Source organism: Sinocyclocheilus grahami, unplaced genomic scaffold, assembly GCF_001515645.1.
Source record: "Sinocyclocheilus grahami isolate Dianchi unplaced genomic scaffold, SAMN03320097.WGS_v1.1 scaffold339.1, whole genome shotgun sequence".
NCBI classification, from domain to species: Eukaryota; Metazoa; Chordata; class Actinopteri; order Cypriniformes; family Cyprinidae; genus Sinocyclocheilus; species Sinocyclocheilus grahami.
The window spans coordinates 31869-51594 of NW_015505518.1; the positions used below are offsets into that span (position 1 = coordinate 31869).

General features: G+C 36.8%; 1 protein-coding gene and 2 non-coding genes across 3 annotated transcripts; 1 reads left to right on the top strand and 2 right to left on the bottom strand.

The window, feature by feature from the left end:
- Positions 1-3108: 3108 nt before the first annotated feature.
- Positions 3109-11413, bottom strand: LOC107603012 (E3 ubiquitin-protein ligase DTX4-like). Its single transcript, XM_016295674.1, has 7 exons — positions 10354-11413; positions 6970-7031; positions 6690-6851; positions 6304-6365; positions 4761-5081; positions 4513-4602; positions 3109-3367 (listed from the first exon to the last, which is right to left on the bottom strand). The coding sequence occupies exons 1-7, from the start codon at positions 11391-11393 to the stop codon at positions 3140-3142; spliced, it is 1965 nt and encodes a 654-aa protein (XP_016151160.1). The 5' UTR covers positions 11394-11413; the 3' UTR covers positions 3109-3139.
- Positions 11414-18957: 7544 nt separating this feature from the next.
- Positions 18958-19030, bottom strand: trnat-ugu (transfer RNA threonine (anticodon UGU)). The gene has a single exon. It is a non-coding gene; the product is annotated as a tRNA-Thr (tRNA).
- A 239-nt stretch (positions 19031-19269) lies between these two features.
- trnak-uuu (transfer RNA lysine (anticodon UUU)) lies at positions 19270-19342 on the top strand. Its single transcript has one exon. It is a non-coding gene; the product is annotated as a tRNA-Lys (tRNA).
- Positions 19343-19726: the final 384 nt, after the last annotated feature.

Here is a 19726-nt window from a genome sequence, read left to right on the forward strand (position 1 = left end):
ATTTGTGAACAATATTTGAGAGAAATAGGCCTTTTGTGTACATAGAAAAAGTCTTAGATCTTTGAGTTCAGCTCATGAAAAATGGGGGCAAAAACAAAAGTGTTGCGTTTATAATTTTGTTCAGTGTATATTTAATTTTTTTATTTATTTACTTTTTAATTTAAATACATATTTTTCTTAAATGCAAACTCATCACAGATCTGGTCATTATGGGGTATGAAGTGTAAATTGATGTGAAAGAATATTTAAAGCATTTTAACAAAAGGCTGCAACATAAACATAGTTACTAACGTAACCTTGGTTCCCTGAGATACGAGAACGAGTACTGCATCTACTTAAGATGCTATGGGGAAAACTCATTTTTCTCCGAATACTGAAGCCTTTCAATAACGCAGTGTAACTGCACGGCCATTGGTTCGTGCAGTGTATTAAAAACTAACCAATAGCTCAGCAGCAGAGCTGCACGAGCCTATGGCGACAAAGCCCGCCAGAATGGGCAGGGCATCTGGCAATATAAGCGGGCACTTCGCCATAAGGTCCTCAGGTTACTTCGACTGAAGCGACGACTGGGTCGTGCAGCTACATAGCAAGGCCAGCAACGCAGTACTCGTTCCCATATCTCAGGGAACCGAGGTTACATTAGTAACCGAGTACGTTCCCTATCGATACTTAACTCGTACTGCATCTGCTTAAGACGCTATGGGGAACCAGTACAATCCTGCCGTAGATTAACTAATACTTGAACTTGCCTTGAGCACCAATGGGGCCCAGAGGGACCAAGTATTTTGCAGGGAAGCCCAGCAGGAGGCAATAGGGCCAAACTCGCAGAGGTCAGCCCGACGCCGAGTAATCGTTCCAAGATCAATTGTACAGCCTCGAAACCCAGTGGGGGCCAAGAGCATACAGTGAAGGCAAACGAAAAGGGGCTGCCCAGACAGGCGACACACTCACTGCCCTTCTGCATCATGCAAGATTCCCTAAACGAGCCACACTCACAGCGCGACATTTGCAATGTCACTAGAAATTTTGCTCTTTTAGAACTTACCTCTTAGAAATAAGCTCTTTTAGGCTCGCCGGATGGTGGCAGTGGATCAGATGGGACCGCTGCTGCTGCGACGCTGAAGGCAGCGTAGAAGCGGCAAATCAGCCGAGCAGAGGGTCGCTAGTTCAGCTTGATCCGCTGCGAAGGCGATTCTACGGCGAGAGGCTTTCGAGTCTCGTAGATCAGCGAAGAACATCTTCGTCGCTGAAGGAGAAGAAATCTGAGGATCCTATGGCAAAGTGCCCGCTTATATAGCCAGATGCCCCGCCCATTCTAACGAGCTTTGTCGCCATAGGCTCGTGCAGCTCCGCTGCCGAGCCATTGGTTCGTTTTTAATAGACTGCACGAACCAATGGCCGTGCAGTTACACTGCGTTATTGAAAGGCTTCAGTATTCTGAGAAAAACTAGTTTTCCCCATAGCGTCTTAAGCAGACGCAGTACGAGTGAAGTATTGATAGGGAACAACAGCTGCAGCATCTTCAATTTATTTAAAAGACAAAAGAAAAATGGATTCAATTATTTTCTGTATGCACTTTATCTTGATCTTTCATTATGCATAAAATCTACAGATTACCATAACAAAATGGCCTACAGTATTTTATGAAAAATGAATGGAGATACGATAAAGGCAAAAGCATTCGATTCTCTCTTTTTTTTTGTCATTTTTCATTTTCATGTGCAGGAATTATCATGCTTGATTCTCTATTTGTCAGTTTTTTTCCCCTAAAAAAAAATGCAAAATTTACATTACAAAACTCAACATAATGCAGTTGGTCGACTTCAAAACTGTTTTTTAGAAGAAAACATTAATATAAAAGAGAAATACAATCAGAAATGCATGAAGAAAATTATGCAGATGAGTAACACCGTACCTCTGTGTTGTGGATGCATAGCATACACTCTTACATTTAATTAAGCACAAATGCAAACATAGACATGATGCATGGGCTCACACATGCACACATACCAAACAATGGCACATTCTTACAAGTGGATCATTATAAAACAGGTCAATAATTGACCTAACATACAGACTGGCCTAAAACAGGTTATAAGGACAGTGAAGAACAGTTAAAAAGAGCTATTTCATATTTTATGCAAAATGAATCCTTGAGTATGCAAAATTCATTTTGGCAAACTATTACTAAACTGACCCTTAGGGATCATTAAACTACCCATCTATCTAGCTACATTTGCTCATAGCTTTCTTCTGTATTAAAGCTGAACATATTTAATGCTGAATGTGGAGTAAAGCAGCACTTCTTAGCTTAAACCACAAAATTGGTTTCCTGTACCGTGAAAATGTGATATTTTATAATCTGTAACTATTAGACGCATTAGAGACATCTCATCTGAGGAAGAACAATTAGTTGGTTTTCGTATGCTTCATATAAACCAGCATAAATTAATTCAGTTTCTCCATAAAAGTGATTTTCATTTTAAAATCAAGTTGATATTAACATTTTTTGATTAATCAAAACTCTGAATCGTATGTACACATTATCATCCGTACAAAAATAGTACAAGTTCTCAATACATGGAATGAGGGTGTATGATAATACAAATTATAATACAAGCATTCATATGCGCTAATCTATATTTTTCAGTTCTAGTAAACAGATTGAGAGCAAGCAATCCAGTTAGAGGTACCAGAGTTGACTAAATACAACCACACTTACAACTGTTTTACACAACTTACACCGCAACATCGCTTAAGCAGATAAAACACGTCAGCTGCTTCCATAACCTGCATTTTCTTAGTCTTTCTATTCCCTCATTTTTCGAGTCCCCTCCACCTCCCATTCTTGCTTTTCATACGTTTCTTTCTTTTCTTTTTCTTTCAAACCTATCTTTCACCTTTAACCAAATATCATTCTCATGTTAGTTGTTACTTCATCCCCAAATTTGTATCGAAATTAGGATACTTGCTGACTTGTACCTCATTTACATAGTTATTTGTACCAATTGGTCACATTGTTTTCATCAGAGTTATAATTTTCATATGAATCCTCATACATTTATGAGTTCAAATGCACTCCTAGAACATCTAGTACAGTTATTTTTCTTTCACTGCCATCGAGCACATCCCGTCCTCTTCACAGTTGCTGTTCCTCGTCTTCAGTGATGCCCTGGGCTTTAAGCTCCTTCAGTACATTATCAATATAGCCATAATCTGGATAGCCATGTGCAGTAAGATTGGAGCCAAATTCTGTCTTATGATGGATCTCATTCCAGATGACAGTGTCTGATTCTCCTGTGGTGCTGGAGGTGCCCACTGAGAAGATCAGCCGTCGATCCCATGCCACCAATAACATCCTTAACACCTAAAAACCAGACAATATATTGAAAAGAATATTTTCAATTATTATATCATTAAAAGAATAATAATAATTACAAATACATTCAATCTAAATGTGTTCTCATACCCTCTTTGGTACATTTGTTGAATAGATGTGCTGACACGTTTCAACAGCAATACAACTTTGCAATACTCTGATGTAAATATACCTGAAGTTTAACCTCAGAGACAGAAGTGTATAGTGGCCAAAGAAACAAAACAATCCTTCCAAATGATTCACTGATGTAAAACAACAGAAAAATGCATGACTATTCAAAAGTCGAGTCAATACTTTTTTAAAAAAAAAATCTTATTATTATTTTATTAAGCAAGTATGCATTAAATTGAACAAAAGTGACAAACACTTACATTGTCACAAAAAAATTATATTTCAAACAAATGCTGTTCTTTGAACTTTCTATAAATCAAAGAAAAAAATATCATGGTTTCCAAAAAATTATTAAGCAGCACAACTGTTTTCAACATTGATAATAATAAGACAAGTTTTTTGAGCATCAAAACGGCATATGTGACCCTGGACCACAAAACCAGTCTTAAGTGGCTTGGGTATATTTTTAGCAATAGGCAAAAAAATACATGGTATGGGTCGAAATTACTGATTTTTCTTTTATGCCAAAAATCATTAGGATATTAAGTAAAGATCATGTTCCATAAAGATATTTTGCTACTGTAAATGTCCATGAAGATATTTTGAAAAATTTCCTACCGTAAATATATCAAAACTTTTTAACCTTTTTTTTTTTCTATTTTGATTTTTTTGCACCCTCAGACTCCAGATTTTCAAATAGTTGTATTTCGGCCAAATATTGTCCTATCCTATCATACATCAATGGAAAGCATATTTATTCAGCTTTCAGATGATGTATGGTTTTGTGGACCAGGGTTACATATTTGAATAATTTAAAAGACTAGAATAATGGCTGCTGAAAATTCAGCTGTGCCAGCACAGAGAAAAAAAATCCAATAATATTTCACAATATTACAGATTTTACTATATTTTTGATCAAATAAATAAAGCCTGGATGAGCATAAGAGATTTAAAAAACAAAAACCAACCCCAAAATTGGGAACAGTAGTTTTGAACACGTACTGTATGATGAGAGGACTTACCTTGCGTCCTTTTTCATTGTCTGGGAGATAGCAGTGACGGGGAAATCCTCTTGCAGTAAAAGGCGTCCCCGGATTTGGATGCTCAGGACCCTTGGGAGAGATAGGATAGGAGAGGAGATTTTCTATTAAATATAATAATGATTGTGTGGAGTCCAAGTGTAAACACAACCAAGATGCACTGAAAATGGACTACAATCTGACTGTTTTTTATAGAACATAGCTTTATATACCATATGATATAGTTATACCTGTATCCCAGGCGGTATGTTGTAGATGATGCGAATGGTTTTGCAGTCTGGGTGTCCTGGAAGTGAGTGCGGGATGACATGGTACTCCATTTTACCAGGCGACTGGTTGCCTGTCTTTACTCCATATATTGTCTTGCATGTGGGACACTGCAGGCTGCCATCTTTGTTGCCATTGTTGTACATGGCCACTAGGCACTGCAGGTGATAAAGATGCCCACATTGTGCCAGTCGTCCAACGGACGCTGCACGTGAAACACTTGCAACACCTGGACCCTTATACGCTGAGGGTCCCCCCAGAGCCTCCATACAGATAGTACAATCCTGAAATTAAATACAGAAACTACTGATATAACACAAACTACCCACACAAAAAAAATCTAGCTATCACGTAGATATAAAGTGTTAAGAAATGTTTTTTTTTTTTTTTTTACATCATAGTCAATAAGATGCAACATTTACACCTGATCTAACCAGTGATACTATGGCCAGAATGTCTTGTCTTTTTAATTTTAGTGTTTTGTCTCTAAATGTCTCTTGAATTTTAATGGTTTTGGCAGCCAATAAATTACCATACAAAAGACATTGTAGTCAGCGCAAATTTTTTAATACTGGTTACATATAAACCCATATCTAATTTTTTTTTTATTTACCTTGGATAGTTTGTTAAAGGTTTTTGAGGTTGACATATACTGCAACCTATTTTAGCTGGCTCTCATCAAGTCAAGTCTGTTTTATTTGTATAGCGCTTTTCATAATACACATTGTTTCAAAGCTTCATAGAAAATCATGATGTTAATGTTTATAAAGTTTTAATATCTTCATGCATTTAGCAAATTAGAGCTGGATGATAATAAAGCTTACATTTTGCGACAGCACAAGCAATCAAGCAGTTGAGATTTACTAAATACTATATATCACCCTATGCAAGTGTACTTTATGTATGCAGACATTTCTATATCCAATTTTATATAAAGAGCAGAATGATATACAATTACATTTTGTGATGAAATAAAATCAGGCAGTTTAGATTTGCTATACAGTACAGTTCGCTTAATGTGAGTGTACGCAGATAAAGTTGTATCCAACTTATATAGAGATGCATGATAACACAGTTTACAAATTTGCGACAACAGAAACAATCACGTAGCCGAGATTCTATATAGTACATATTGCTTATACTCTATGTATGCAGGTAAAGTAGGATGCACTATACATTACTGAGCGCTAATATTTTCGAAATTTTTCAACAACACAACAGTCAAGCTTGCAATACAGTACATACCGTTTTGAGTGTACTGTATGTATCTGGGTAAGGTTGGATCGACTTACAGTAGTTGTATAATTTGTTAATTAATTTGAGTTATTAATTTGTTATCTGGTAATATTGAAAATTATGAAACCTGTAAAGTGTTCTTCAATTTTATATCAATTTGAATTAAAAATACTGTAGAAATATTTTGCACAATAAAATTATAATTATTTTAATAAAAATTTAAAAAACACTTATCTTAACACTTATTTTAAAGTAACAATGATGTCTTACTTCTTCTGGTGAATTCCTGACCTTCTGTAAGTACCTTTTTACCACTTCCTCAGGTGTTCTACCTGGAAAATAAATCACTTATGTTATATTTCAAATTTCATTCAAATTTCATTTGGTGTGTATATAAACCCGTTGAATGGCCATCGATGGCGACAGCTGGTAGTGATTGGTGGCTGCTGCATTTATGTTTCTGTGTTTTTATGACTTTATTTATGACTCACCACAATATATTTTGCCATAAATTGATAAAGTGCAACCTTACTTAAGGACTTTAGTCATCACTTCCTCAGTAGCAACTTTCAGAAACAAAATTATGCAGCAACACTGCAGTACAATGTATTTATCTGTGAATTTGTCTAGAAGTACAAATACCCATGAATTCTTACCTTTGCGTGCTTGTTTCTTGGTGGTCTTGCGGCAACAGTGCCCAATGCCAGGAATTGGTCTGATGTCACTCTTGCCGACAGGTGGGGGATGCAGAACTAGTTTTGGTGGACGAGTCAAACATACAGGTAGTCCTGCTGCACTCATCAGAATACCTGTAATACCTGCAGTGCATCATAATACATATGTATTAACAAATTACAATGTATAAACTAGAATATGTAATGTACAGTTAGCTTATCATTTCTGAAAATGTATTAGGAATGTGTCTTATTTTCCTACCAGCTAAAGCCGGATGGACAGGGCTGGAGTCATTGAGATTCTTCACTGGTACTGTTGGTACCCTAGGCGGGAAAAAAAAGCTCTATAAGGTCAATGGACAAACTGGCTGCTGTCTTGCTGAATGTTCTCCTACATCACCAAAAAAATATTTAAGTGATATTTAAGGGGGCAGTATTGCCTTATTGGGTGCCACCCTACATAAAAAAATAAAATAAAAAAAAATTCCCCACACTCGTATTCTGAGTGAATTTCATTGGCCATAAGAGAAAACACAAAATAAAGTTAAAGATGAATTTGACTAAATTTCTATAGATATCATAATAAATGTTGCATAAAACTAAGACACAGATATTCTACCAATTTCTTCATTACCAAGAATTTTCTCAGCAACCTATATTGAATTTTTTTTAGAGTTCAACATGTAGTTCTTGTTTAACGACTAACGTGCACATAAACCATTGTTTTGCCTCCAACATCAACAGACAGTTATATGATACTTAACTGAAAGTGCATTTTGACACTTTTGGCTAAGTATCAAATGACTATTTACCATTATATAAGCACATTTTTGGACAAATCAGTGTGAAAACTGAAGAACAAAATGACAAACGCATCTCACAGCAAGTTTTCTTGTCGAAAAAAAGAAAAAGAAAAACCCACAGAAAGCAACTCTAATGTACAGTTCTTTTACTTCCCTCTTTACACCCTTAATGGTCTTGTCTGCTGTGTTTTCTCACACTTATTTTCTTATCTCGTTTTACTGCAGTCTGTTAGCTGCTAGTCTTAAAAAATTTTCTATACATAAATACATTTAGAAAAATGTGTATGAATGTAGCAGCTGTTGCTGAGTCTGCATGTCATGCATATACTGATCTTGCTGTCGGATATTAAGTATTATACTTTATTTTCCAGATGGTTGGTGACTAACCTCAACAATTCATTTACAGTTACAGAACATACATTTAATAAAGGCCACAGACAATTACATTATGATGTTCATGGGTCTTACGATTATAATATATATATATATATATATATATATATATATACTGTATATATATATATATATATATATATATACTTTAAAATGCACACATGCATGGCTTTAAAAGTCTGCGCTCAGAAAACGTCGAATATTTTGAGATTAACAGTCAATGTTCACTACTAAGTTATCAGGTAACGAATCAGATTTCACTTCACAATGAACAGTCATCAATTTAAAAGAAATCAAGGAGAATCAAGAGATCTACAGGTAAGAGTTTATCTAAAAGCATATTCTAAACAAAACTCTTATTTGCCTGTGCATAGAAATGTAAAATGCATTATTTGGAATTATATTTTAAATGCTAAATTTCAAGTGTAACAGTCTATTTAGACATTTTATTGTCAACAGGTACATAGCAGCTGACCTAAATAGCAATGCCTCCGTTTATGGTTAAATTTCTTCATTGTCATGCTCTTTTCCTTCCGAAACTCAAATAACAATACTTTGCTGATGCCAACAAAGGTTGACAGAGAAAAAAAAAAAAGAGCTGTGATGTGTCATTTAGGGACAGGTGAATCGGAAATCAACAATTTCATAATGATATAAATGAAAAATGCCACTACAAATGAGAATAGAAACCGGTTTTTGACACTGATAAATAATTTGTTTACTGCCACATGTTTTTCTCTCTCTTGAACAGACGTTCTGTTGGCAGCACACTTTATTTGCAACATGATGTTATTCACACGAAAGTGAAAACTGAAGCAAATATGCTGAAGTGGTTAAGTGGTAAAAGAAGGACATGTTGCATGTTTGCTTAAAATTATGACAGATCAACAGATTATGATTGGCTAAAATGCATTTTAGCCAATCATAAATACTGCAGAAGTAGTTGTTATTTATATGCCTGTTTTGTTTTCCATTGAAATAACAGAAGTGCCTGACATTGGAGGGTAGATGGCTGTTTGGGAAAAGCCAATGGGGAAGCTTTTGACCTTCACTGACCATTGATCTTGCTTTACAACAGACTTGTCTCTTTGTTTTCTTTCACACACATGCTCAACAACTGCTGCACTATGCCTCCAGATGGCTTTATGTCTAAAACAGGAGGTACTTTAGAAAGAGCAGACTCGCAGTGTTCTCCTGCATTTGAAAGCACACACTCACACATGTATGTAACACCAGTGTTAGATGATAGTTTTATTTGTTTTATAATCTAGCCTAGGTCAAATTTTTATTGATTAATATATCGATCCGCTGTCTTTAGCAGTACATACTCTGTAACATCAAAATTAGCCACAAAAGAGTAAAAATACTTCAGTTCTAGCTTCAATCCACTCAAGCTTCATCCCAAACCCCCATCAAGAAAATGTCATGTCTAATGCTTCAAGAAAACACTGGGACACAATTGTTACAACAGTCAATGTCAAAACCTTTTGCTCGTTACCCCAAATCCTTCTTAACGTAGACATGTACACACACTCTACTATGTCAAATGCTTCAGTGAGACAGCATTGTGTTGCTAATGCAGACCAGCCCATGTCATGTCAACAAAGGTTGCTGCAGAAACCCAGCGTGAACATGAAATCACCACTGAGAGCCACGGGAAAAGCCAGAGAAACAGCTATATACATAAAGGGGGTGGGGAGGGAATGAATAAGACCATTCTGTCCCCAGATGGTCATCAAACAGAGCAGACATGGATGATTTAGCGGTGTGAGAAACACACTCCCACACAGAGGAGGGTAAAATACAAGAACACACTAATACATGAGTTGAACTCACACCTATTAACACTATACTATATATGCCGGTGATTTTAGTCGACAAAGTCTGTTTCCCGAAGTTCACAAATGTTTCTGAGCAGAGTAACCACAGGTTAATATTCTTTGGTCATTGTCTGGACTCTGGTTGTCAGTAGAACATGTCGATAGCATCCAAAAAGTGCTCAATTTGTTAATTATGAACGGTTTATTTATTATTTTATTAATAATTATTATTATTAAACCCAATGTTTTTCTTGTAAACTGTGCTTGTATCTTTCTTTAAAATAAATACCACCCACATTTTATATTTTGTTATCTAATGCAGTGACATTCATACACCACATTAAGTGTCCAAATAATATATAATATTATATGCAAATATAACATTGGTATATTAATATTGTATAACCTTATAATGTAATAAATATACACTACAGTTTAAAAGCTTGGGATCAGAATACAGTAAAAACTAAAATATTGTGAAATATTATTAGAAAAATGTATATTAAATTGTATTTAAATATATTTTAAAATGGAATTTGACCCCAAACTTTTGAACGATATTGTATATTATAACGACATGAACTATAATGTATACTGGGGGAAATTGAAAGAAAAAGATTGTTTTCTCACCCAGAGGCAATAAGGGCCCGTGACTGTGCCATGGCAATTCTGTGCAAAGCAGGCCGACTAAGCCCTGTCAGACTGGCACGAGTTGGTAGAGGGGCAGCACAGGCAGCGGAGCGTTGAGAGGGCAACGTTGTTGAAGATGACGTCAAATCTGTGGATGATGTGGGACTGGTTGATGTGTTAATAAGCATAGCAGTAGCCACAAATGTTGCTGAAGACGAAGAGCTTGGGGCGGATGAAGGCTGCTGATTCGGCGATGGCAGAGTTAGAGGTGATGAACGGCTAGAGGAGATTGAGAGATTGGCAGTATCCGACGTGAGAAGGGACAATGACTGATCAAAAGCAGAATTCTTGGCTTCTTCCGAGAGAGAGCATTTTAAAGATGTGCCCTGTGGTAGTGTATGAGAATACGAGTTTAAAACAGACATGGATGCAGAGGAGGATGGAAGTGTCCCAAAGCTGAATTTAGGACTGTTTGGCTTTGTTGCACGTCCCAGTGTCTGTGATGAAGTGCCATTTGACTTTACACTCAACACCAGCATGCACTGCTGACAGTAACATGGCTGTCCAGGAGGAGTGAGAGATGATATCGAAAGTGTCCCGCTTGGGTAAACCGCACTTCCTTTTCTACTCAAAGTAGAACCAGAAATACCAACCCCAAGAAGTGCCCCGGTTGAGCCCCCACGTGATGTAACTCCTCTAGTCATGCCTCCAGTTCCTGAGCCTGTACCCCGAGCCTGTGAGGTTTTAGGCAGTGGCCCAGAGACCAGTGGGTAAACCCTATCGGAGCGTCTCTGCATGCGCCTCTGCCTCTGTGTTTGCCTGTTAATCTGGGTCATGGTCTGGAAGTTCACAAAGTAGCAAAAGCCAATCGATGTCAGGTCCAGCCAGGGTTGCTGTCGGTCCCATGCCGCTTGCAAGGCAACGATAACCTCCATGTCATAGGTCGTCCAGGAACCTGCGTCATTTTCCCACTCCCATATCCAACCTTGGCCTGGTGCTGAGGTGGGGTCATAGAAACTCCGTTGCACTGGTGTTAACATACCTGAGGAGGTAAACGGTAGGGTTATAAATCAATTATAATAAAATGGATACAATAAACCAGTTAAGAGGATTGTGTACTTGTGTTCATCTGAAGAAAGAAATTCATGCATCTTGGAGAGCATGAGGGTGAGTAAATGAGTAGAGACTTTTCATTTTTGGGTGGAGTATGCCTTTAAAAAAAATTGTTTTCTTAAAAGAGAGGCAGCCAGTCAACATGTTATGCATGTAACTTTCATTTGATCATCAGTAGCCTTAATTCTTCTTTTATAAGTATCAGAACAATACTCAATATCATATCAAAGGCATCCAGCTGGTATTATAAGAGAGCAGGATAATAATGGCACAATGTCTCAAATGTCAGCATTCAATCCTCCATTATACCCACTGAATGCCTGTTGTTGTGTTTTGCACATGTTTGAATTTAAACCCATTCATCAGAACAGAAATGGTTCTACACTCTTTCTAGATCAGATCAGGATCTGAAGGGTTTAAGAATTCTTCAATCAAATTTAAAGCAGTAACTAGGGCAATGCACGCAACATCCATTTAGCTAATGCATGAGATACATTTAGGAATTTATGACAAAGTGCTGGGACACACAAAGAGTAAGCAAAAACCCATCAGAATAAATATATTTGAGCATAAAGCAAAGAGCTGTTGAACACAAAAGACCCACTGAGGCGTGAACTTTAGCATAAGAAGAGAACTGGGAATATACTGAGTTCTAGAAGCAAAAAAGACAAAACTACTAAAACAACTAGTAACAACCAGATCTTCAAATAGAAAAAAACACTACTGAAATACAAATAGTAGATTTTTTAAAAATTGTCAATTTTACGTGTTGCACGATTTTGCAAATATTATGTAACTTCAGTCAAATTATAGACATCATCATGCTTTGTTCATCCTTCATTGTGTCTGAACTCAATCACAGTCATTCCCTTTCAGTTCTTTGCACCTGAATGAAACAATGTATTTTGGTAACAGATGAATAGACAACTATTTGCCATGCTTTTCTGTTGCTGTTTGTAAGATGTCATTTCACTGAATTATACAGTCAAGCAAATGATAAAGACATGTATTATGGGTTTATGTATTTAACTGCATGTGAGCGGCACATATGCTGTAAGGCAGGGACACTCAAATTATGTATCTCAGTGGCTATTTTTAGAAAGTGTGGTATGTTCTGGGGCCAGAGAATAAAACAACAACAAAATCAATCAAATTAGCACAAAATTAGTTCATTTTGCATTTGAACGTTTGTAGCTTGACTATGCAGCAAGTGTGATGAATACACACTACCATTCAAAAGTTTGGGGTCAGTAAGATTTTGTAATGTTTTTTAAGAAGTCTCCTATGCTCACCAAAGCTGCATTTATTTGATTAAAAAAAAATGTAACATGGCATGATACTCCCATGAAGCCCTCAACAAGGCTGTCCACAATAAACTGACACTGGACCGCATTTTTCAAGTTCCATTTGTCCTGCAGTCTGATATCACAAAAAACCCTCTCTCATCACATACATCAGTAAGTAAATGATTCAGCATTGATCGTGACTATTGAAATAATGTTATTTAATACTACATATCTCAGTTCAATAGAGTCTGGCCAGATATTACTGTGCCTCCTCTCAACGCTGCAGCCACAGCAACAGATGGCAATGTTCACTTTCACATGCCAATCATACTGGCTGCACTTAAAGTGTGCAAGCTTGTGCTAGTATGCGAGAAAAGGCTTTGCTTCAGCAGATCATAAACTGTGACATTGGGTTAAGGATCCCAGGACCTTTTCAGCAGCATAAAGCTCTACAGCAGGTGTACAGGGACTGTCCATCTGTTCCATTGTGGCTGGCTCTGTGCCTCCATCAGGGTCCCCATTTTTATTTTCCTCCCGTCTTTAAAAGTAACAACTTTATTCCCCTCTCTCTTAAAAAAAAAAAAAAGAAATTGATCAGATACAATAAATGCAATGAATTATAAATGCACAATTATTCCTTTAAAAGGAAATATAAAAATGGTGGAAATATACAAATTTTAACCAATCAATCATCAAACATAAGGCAGCTTTTTGAAAATGAATCTTGATACTTAAAACTTTCCTCTGCCTCACAGCAAAGCGGTTGGACTTGAAAAGCCTCTTTTAGAGAGACACTTTCATGTCAAAAAGCATGCATTACGTGCTCGCTGTGATACATGCAATTATAAAACAATATTCTAGCACGTGGTACATTGTTAACTGTGACTGTGATTTCGGTGTAAACACATTTATAGTCTACGTAAAAATGTCTGCTCCAGACAAATTTAACAAAACAAAAAAATTAATACACTCATAATGGTGTAAGGAGGCCCCCAAATCGGGGGTCACCTCGCACCACAGGGGGTGTCCCATAACCCATTGGGCTTAAGCAAAAGGGACGTACACAAAGGATCCTTATAACATGAATCCAAGGAGAAAAGCGAGAGCGAGAGAGAGAGTTGTAGATGCAGGGAAGAAAAGGGGGCCATAAGTGGTTTTCAGTGCTGAAAATCAATAAGGATGGAAGACAAACTGTTGTTTGCAACTCAAGCAACACAAGCAGAAAGCAAGCTCAACAACTATTCTACCAGTCTAGGAAATTTTAAATTATTCAGATTTTTTTAACTTTTTGAAAATCTCTTACTCTCACCAAGGCTGCATTTATTTGATTAAAAATACAGTAAAAATACACAAAGGATCCTTATAACATGAATCCAAGGAGAAAAGCGAGAGCGAGAGAGAGAGAGTTGTAGATGCAGGGAAGAAAAAGGGGCCATAAGTGGTTTTCAGTGCTGAAAATCAATAAGGATGGAAGACAAACTGTTGTTTGCAACTCAAGCAACACAAGCAGAAAGCAAGCTCAACAACTATTCTACCAGTCTAGGAAATTTTAAATTATTAAGATTTTTTTAACTTTTTGAAAATCTCTTACTCTCACCAAGGCTGCATTTATTTGATTAAAAATACAGTAAAAAAAACTTAATATTGTGAAATATTATTACAATTTAAAACAACTGCTTTCTATTTTATGGATTTTAAAATGTAATTTATTTCTGTAATGGCAGAGCTGAATTTTCAGCATCATTACTCCAGTCTTTAGTGTCACATGATCCTTCAGAAATCATTCTAATATGCTGATTTGTTGCTTAAGAAACATTTCTTTTTATTATCGGTGTTGAAACCAAATTTTTTTTTTACTTTCTACTCAAAGAATCCTGAAAAACAAAACGTATCAGTTTCTCAGTATTTAAAAAAAAAAATTTTTTTAAGCAGCAAAAACATTGATAATAATTAGAACAATAATAAGAAGAACCATAATTGAGCACCAATAGAGTGGGGGAACTATGACGTCAGAATCCGGAAGTGTAATTCGCCGCAGGTTCCTTTTTTGTGTTTTGGGTATGCGTGTAATTTAAGCTATAGAACAAAACGTAAAAGTATCGCCAAGTTATGTTTACCACAAGCTTTATTTTACTCATTAATTGAAAAACCCCATTATAAAACCCCATAGGAAAATCTCGAAGGAACCCACAGCGAATTACTCTTCCGGATTCTGACGTCATAGTTCCCCCACTCTATAATTATTGATACAAATTCATGTGACACTGAAAAAAATGTTTTGTCAGCACAGAAATAAATTACATTTTAAAATATATAAAAATAGAAAGCAGTTATTTTAAATTGTAGTAATATTTTACAATATTGCTATTACACTGTGAAAAACTTTGATTAAAAAAAATGCAGCCTTGGTAGGGCTTTGATTTAAAAAAAAAAGCAGCCTTGGTAGGACTGGTCCAAATACAATTTTTTGAGCTAAGAAGCTTCGGTAGTAATCAACACCGAATATTCGAAGCTTCAGAGGAAGGGGGCTGAACATATTCTTCTCTCTTAACACAGTGTCTACAACGGATTCGAACGGCGCGGTGCGACAAAATACTATAGAACTCATTATAATCAGTGATGCGGTCTACACTGGATGTGGCGCTTCGCGACACAACAAATTCCCGACAGAAAACTGCTGCTGTGTTCTATTTATGACGTATTGACACAAATTTCAAATGATTTTCAACGGTCGCTTTTTCGCGTCCAGTGTAGACAGACTTAATGTAAGTGTAGACATGGTGTAATAAAGGCAGGATCCTCTGTGTGTCTGTTTACATTTCTATTATGTCGAGAACCGTTTATCTAATCGACTTCACGCGTGGCGAGTGTGTTGCTGCGGACCCAAGTGAGTGCAGTGTCGCATTTTGGTGCAATATGGACACGCGACACGTTCAGAATTAATAAACTTAATAAACTACAGAACAGTGCGATCCGGAAGCGGCGCGCCTCACGCAGGCAGGGCTTACATGCTCCGAGAACGGACACTGCACTAGTGATACAAAACACAAAGGTCTGTTAAGAGCAATACTTTTAATATAGAAAAATTATTATTAGGCTGGGCTACTGTACGTTTTTTTATGACTGCCGTATTCGCAAGTATTTTCCAAGCAAATTAAGTGCACGTTTTTATCATGTGTAAAATTACTAACATGGCAGATAAAAGCAGCTCCTTTTTTTTTTTTACACCAACAATATACTATAGTCGTACTACTAACAGAACTGATTTTTCAAAGTTGATGTGCTGTTGTGGTAGGCCAGTTTCAAATCGCATATTTGGCACACTGCGTTTGTCTTGTCCTCGCTCAATTTAAAGTGCTCCCACACAGCTTAGATCTTCGGCATTTTTGTCTTCTCTTCCAGATGCACTGAATCATGATGTTCATGACGTTCACACATGGGCGATTCATATTCAAGCGCGAATGAGAACCGTTTCACAGGGGATGCCAGGTGTTCGAAAAAAGAAAAGAAAAGAATATTCTAATCTCAAAATTGAAAATCGAATCTCAAACCACCGAACGAATAATCGAATAATCTGGTCCAGCCCTAAACCTTGGTGAGCGTAAGAGACTTATTTCAAAAACATTAAAAAATATATTAATTATTATTTGACTAGTGGTAGGTGTGTGTGTGTTTATGGGAGGGAGTGATACCAACAGAAATGATTCACAGAATGGTCAGCCAGAAAGAAACTATAGCATTCCCTCAACTCTTCAGCCTAACCATGTGAGAGTCATTGGATGAGGTGAAACACAATCCTGCCCTATGTGTGTGTGTGTGTGTGTGTGTGTGTTATACTAATCTCCAGACTGCAATAGAAAACAGAGTAACTGACGGCACCCCAAGGGCCCAGAGTTGAAACTACTAGGGCTGGGTTTTGACACAAATTTCACGATTCGATTCGATTCGAATTCACAAGCTTGCGATTCGATTCGATTCAATATAGATTATTTTGGATATAGATCAGGTACAGTACATGCCAAATTTTCTCAAGGAAAAAATATCTCTCAACTAATGCTGTAAAATAGACATGAGAGTCAGTTGACACTACATTATTATAATATTGAAGGTTAAAATTGACTGATTTGTTAAAATTACACTTAATGAAGTTTTTTAAATAATAAAGTTACAATTACACACCGTAATAATATTTCTACTTCAATTCGTTTTTTGAAATATAAACATAATGGTGGCTGTCATAAAAACTTGATGGATTTATTCAAACAGAAATTAAAGGGGTCATATGATGTTGCTAAAAAGAACATTATTTTGTGTATTTGGTGTAATGAAATGTGTTAATGCGGTTTAAGGTTCAAAAAACATTATTTTCCACATACTGTACATTATTGTTTCTCCTCTATGCCCCGCCTTTCTGAAACGCGTCGATTTTTACAAAGCTCATCGGTAAGAAAAGCGAGGTGTACGCTGATTGGCCAGCTATCCAGTGCGTTGTGATTGGCCGAATACCTCAAGCGTGTGACGGAAATGTTACGCCCCTTACCATACTGTGATGCCCTGTCCCGGAGCGATGAGACAAAAACATTAAACCCCATTATAAACTAGGTATTTGTTGCATCCAGTGGGGACATAATTACGGATTATAATGTATTTTTACGCATTGCATCGCGCCGCGTAAACATAAAACGCCGTCTTGACGTCTTTGCACAGTTGAAACACTGATTGAGAGATTACATGAGACAGGACATGGATTGTAAAGTTGTACTCTTTCTTTTAACTTACCTTCGGGTGTTTAGTCATGCTTATTTTGTGCTGAAACTGTTATTAATGTGGAGGAGATGATCAGTTCACGAGTGCCTCGTGCTGCCGCGTCTGTTGAACTGAGGCGCTACAGCGATCTGTCATAGTAATAGTAGTATGCTAGTATGTTGTTCTGAACTCAGCATGTGATTTTTTTTTTATGTCGTCACAGTGTGGTTTAAATGTCCAAATATTAAAGAGATGGACTGATTTCGGAATATCATAATAGCATGCTAGCATAATCGCTCTTAGTCGTATTCCATATTTTTATTAAGTATGAAAGCAGTATGCTGCTATTCCGAAATCAGTCTACAGCCACGGTTCTCGGTCCAATAAACCGCTGAGCTGGTTTGAGAACCGCTCGAACCGATTCAGTTCGATTCGCGAACAAGGAATGATTCGTTCACAAATCTGGCGTTGCTGCTTTAACGCACCACGGATGCCGAAACCTGTTTGGTTGGTCATGTTTTTTCATGTAGTTTGCTGGTGAGCAACCAATATGGGTTTGTTTAGCAACGGAACGGAAAATAAATTAATAGATAACTGCATAAATGAGAAACTGCCCTAATTTAAGCGTAGTTTAAGTTGTAGACTGTTGAATTCTATGTAACGTTATCACTAAATATGATAAAACATAAGACAAAGAACATCACCGAAACATGCATTTGTTTTATACAAAACGTTTTCATACAAGAGACTAAAATAAATTAAAGCATATAAGCCAGACCAGAGTCATGTTAACTTAGTGAAACTACTGCTGGTAAGTATGTTTTGTATCTATGTTTTGTTATTATAAACACAAGTAGAGTATTCTGTTGCGCAATTAATGTTTTAAAACCTAAGAATAAACACTGGAATCAAGTCATCAACACCAAAAAAAGTGCCATGAAACAATGCATTGCATGTAATAATATTTCCTATTGGCTAGTATTAAAATTATTGGAATCTATCTGTTGAGAACATGGTCACATTTTCAAACACAGGAGGGAAATATTCAATTCATTTTCTGCATCTCATAATTGCTGTGATAGACAGAGATGTACAAAACATGCCGCAGGCAGTGGAAGCTAAAGCGCTCTCACAATGATCTTTGGTTCTTGAAGGTCGACATCTACGTCGAAGTGCCATCTGTCGTTCATTTAGGGAACCAGGAATTTTCGCCACAGAAAATAGTTGTTAAAATAGCCTGTTGGACTCTTAAAAATATAATTTATAAACAGATGACACAGTGCAGTGATGTAGGATGCAGACCTTGTCTGAAATGACAGATTACAGAAGCATTGGCGGTAGGATATCCTTAATACAAATAACAAAACCAAACTGATTAATATTAAATTGGTGTAAACTTTTGGATTCGTAAATGCCGTTTATAGTCTCTAAGTAGAATCGGCGGCACAAAGTGTATATGAGGCCCCAGCGAGATTTGAACTCGCGACTCCTGGTTTACAAGCCCAGTGCTCTAACCGCTGAGCTATGGAGCCTGCCGAATCTGACTGCGTTTATAGCGTTGGGATTTATATATCATCACATTATAAAACATTCTTTTGAAAACCAGTTATTCAGGCACAAAACCTTCGAGTTTTCGCGCCTTCGTTGGGAACCTTCCATATTGGCACGTTTTAAAAACATAAAATAATCTATGTTACTTGGCTATTTTCTCTAATGCCTAATGAGTTTAGTGCAGGAAATAGATGTCGCTACAACAGCTCAGCCGTTCAGAGCCCGGATAGCTCAGTCGGTAGAGCATCAGACTTTTAATCTGAGGGTCCAGGGTTCAAGTCCCTGTTCGGGCGAGTGATCCTTTTGCAAAGAGTGGAGTCTGGTAGCTGGGTTTGATGGCTTAAAGTAAAAAGCTATCTAATGAATTCAAGAGACGCGCAACATTATAATAAAGTCATTTTTTTACGTTATGATTATAAACCGTAATTTGTGAACTAAGCGCTAGTATCTATATAAATAATATGAAAGACGAAAGAAAATCGTCGCCCAGGGAGAGTTATTGAAATACTGACGAAATTAGCTGCTGTAGACGGCAACATGTTAAAGGGGTCATATGATGCTGCTAAAAAGAACATTCTTTTGTGTATTTGGTGTAATGAAATGTGTTTATGCGGTTTAAAGTTCAAAAAACACATTATTTTCCACATACTGTACATTATTGTTTCTCCTCTATGCCC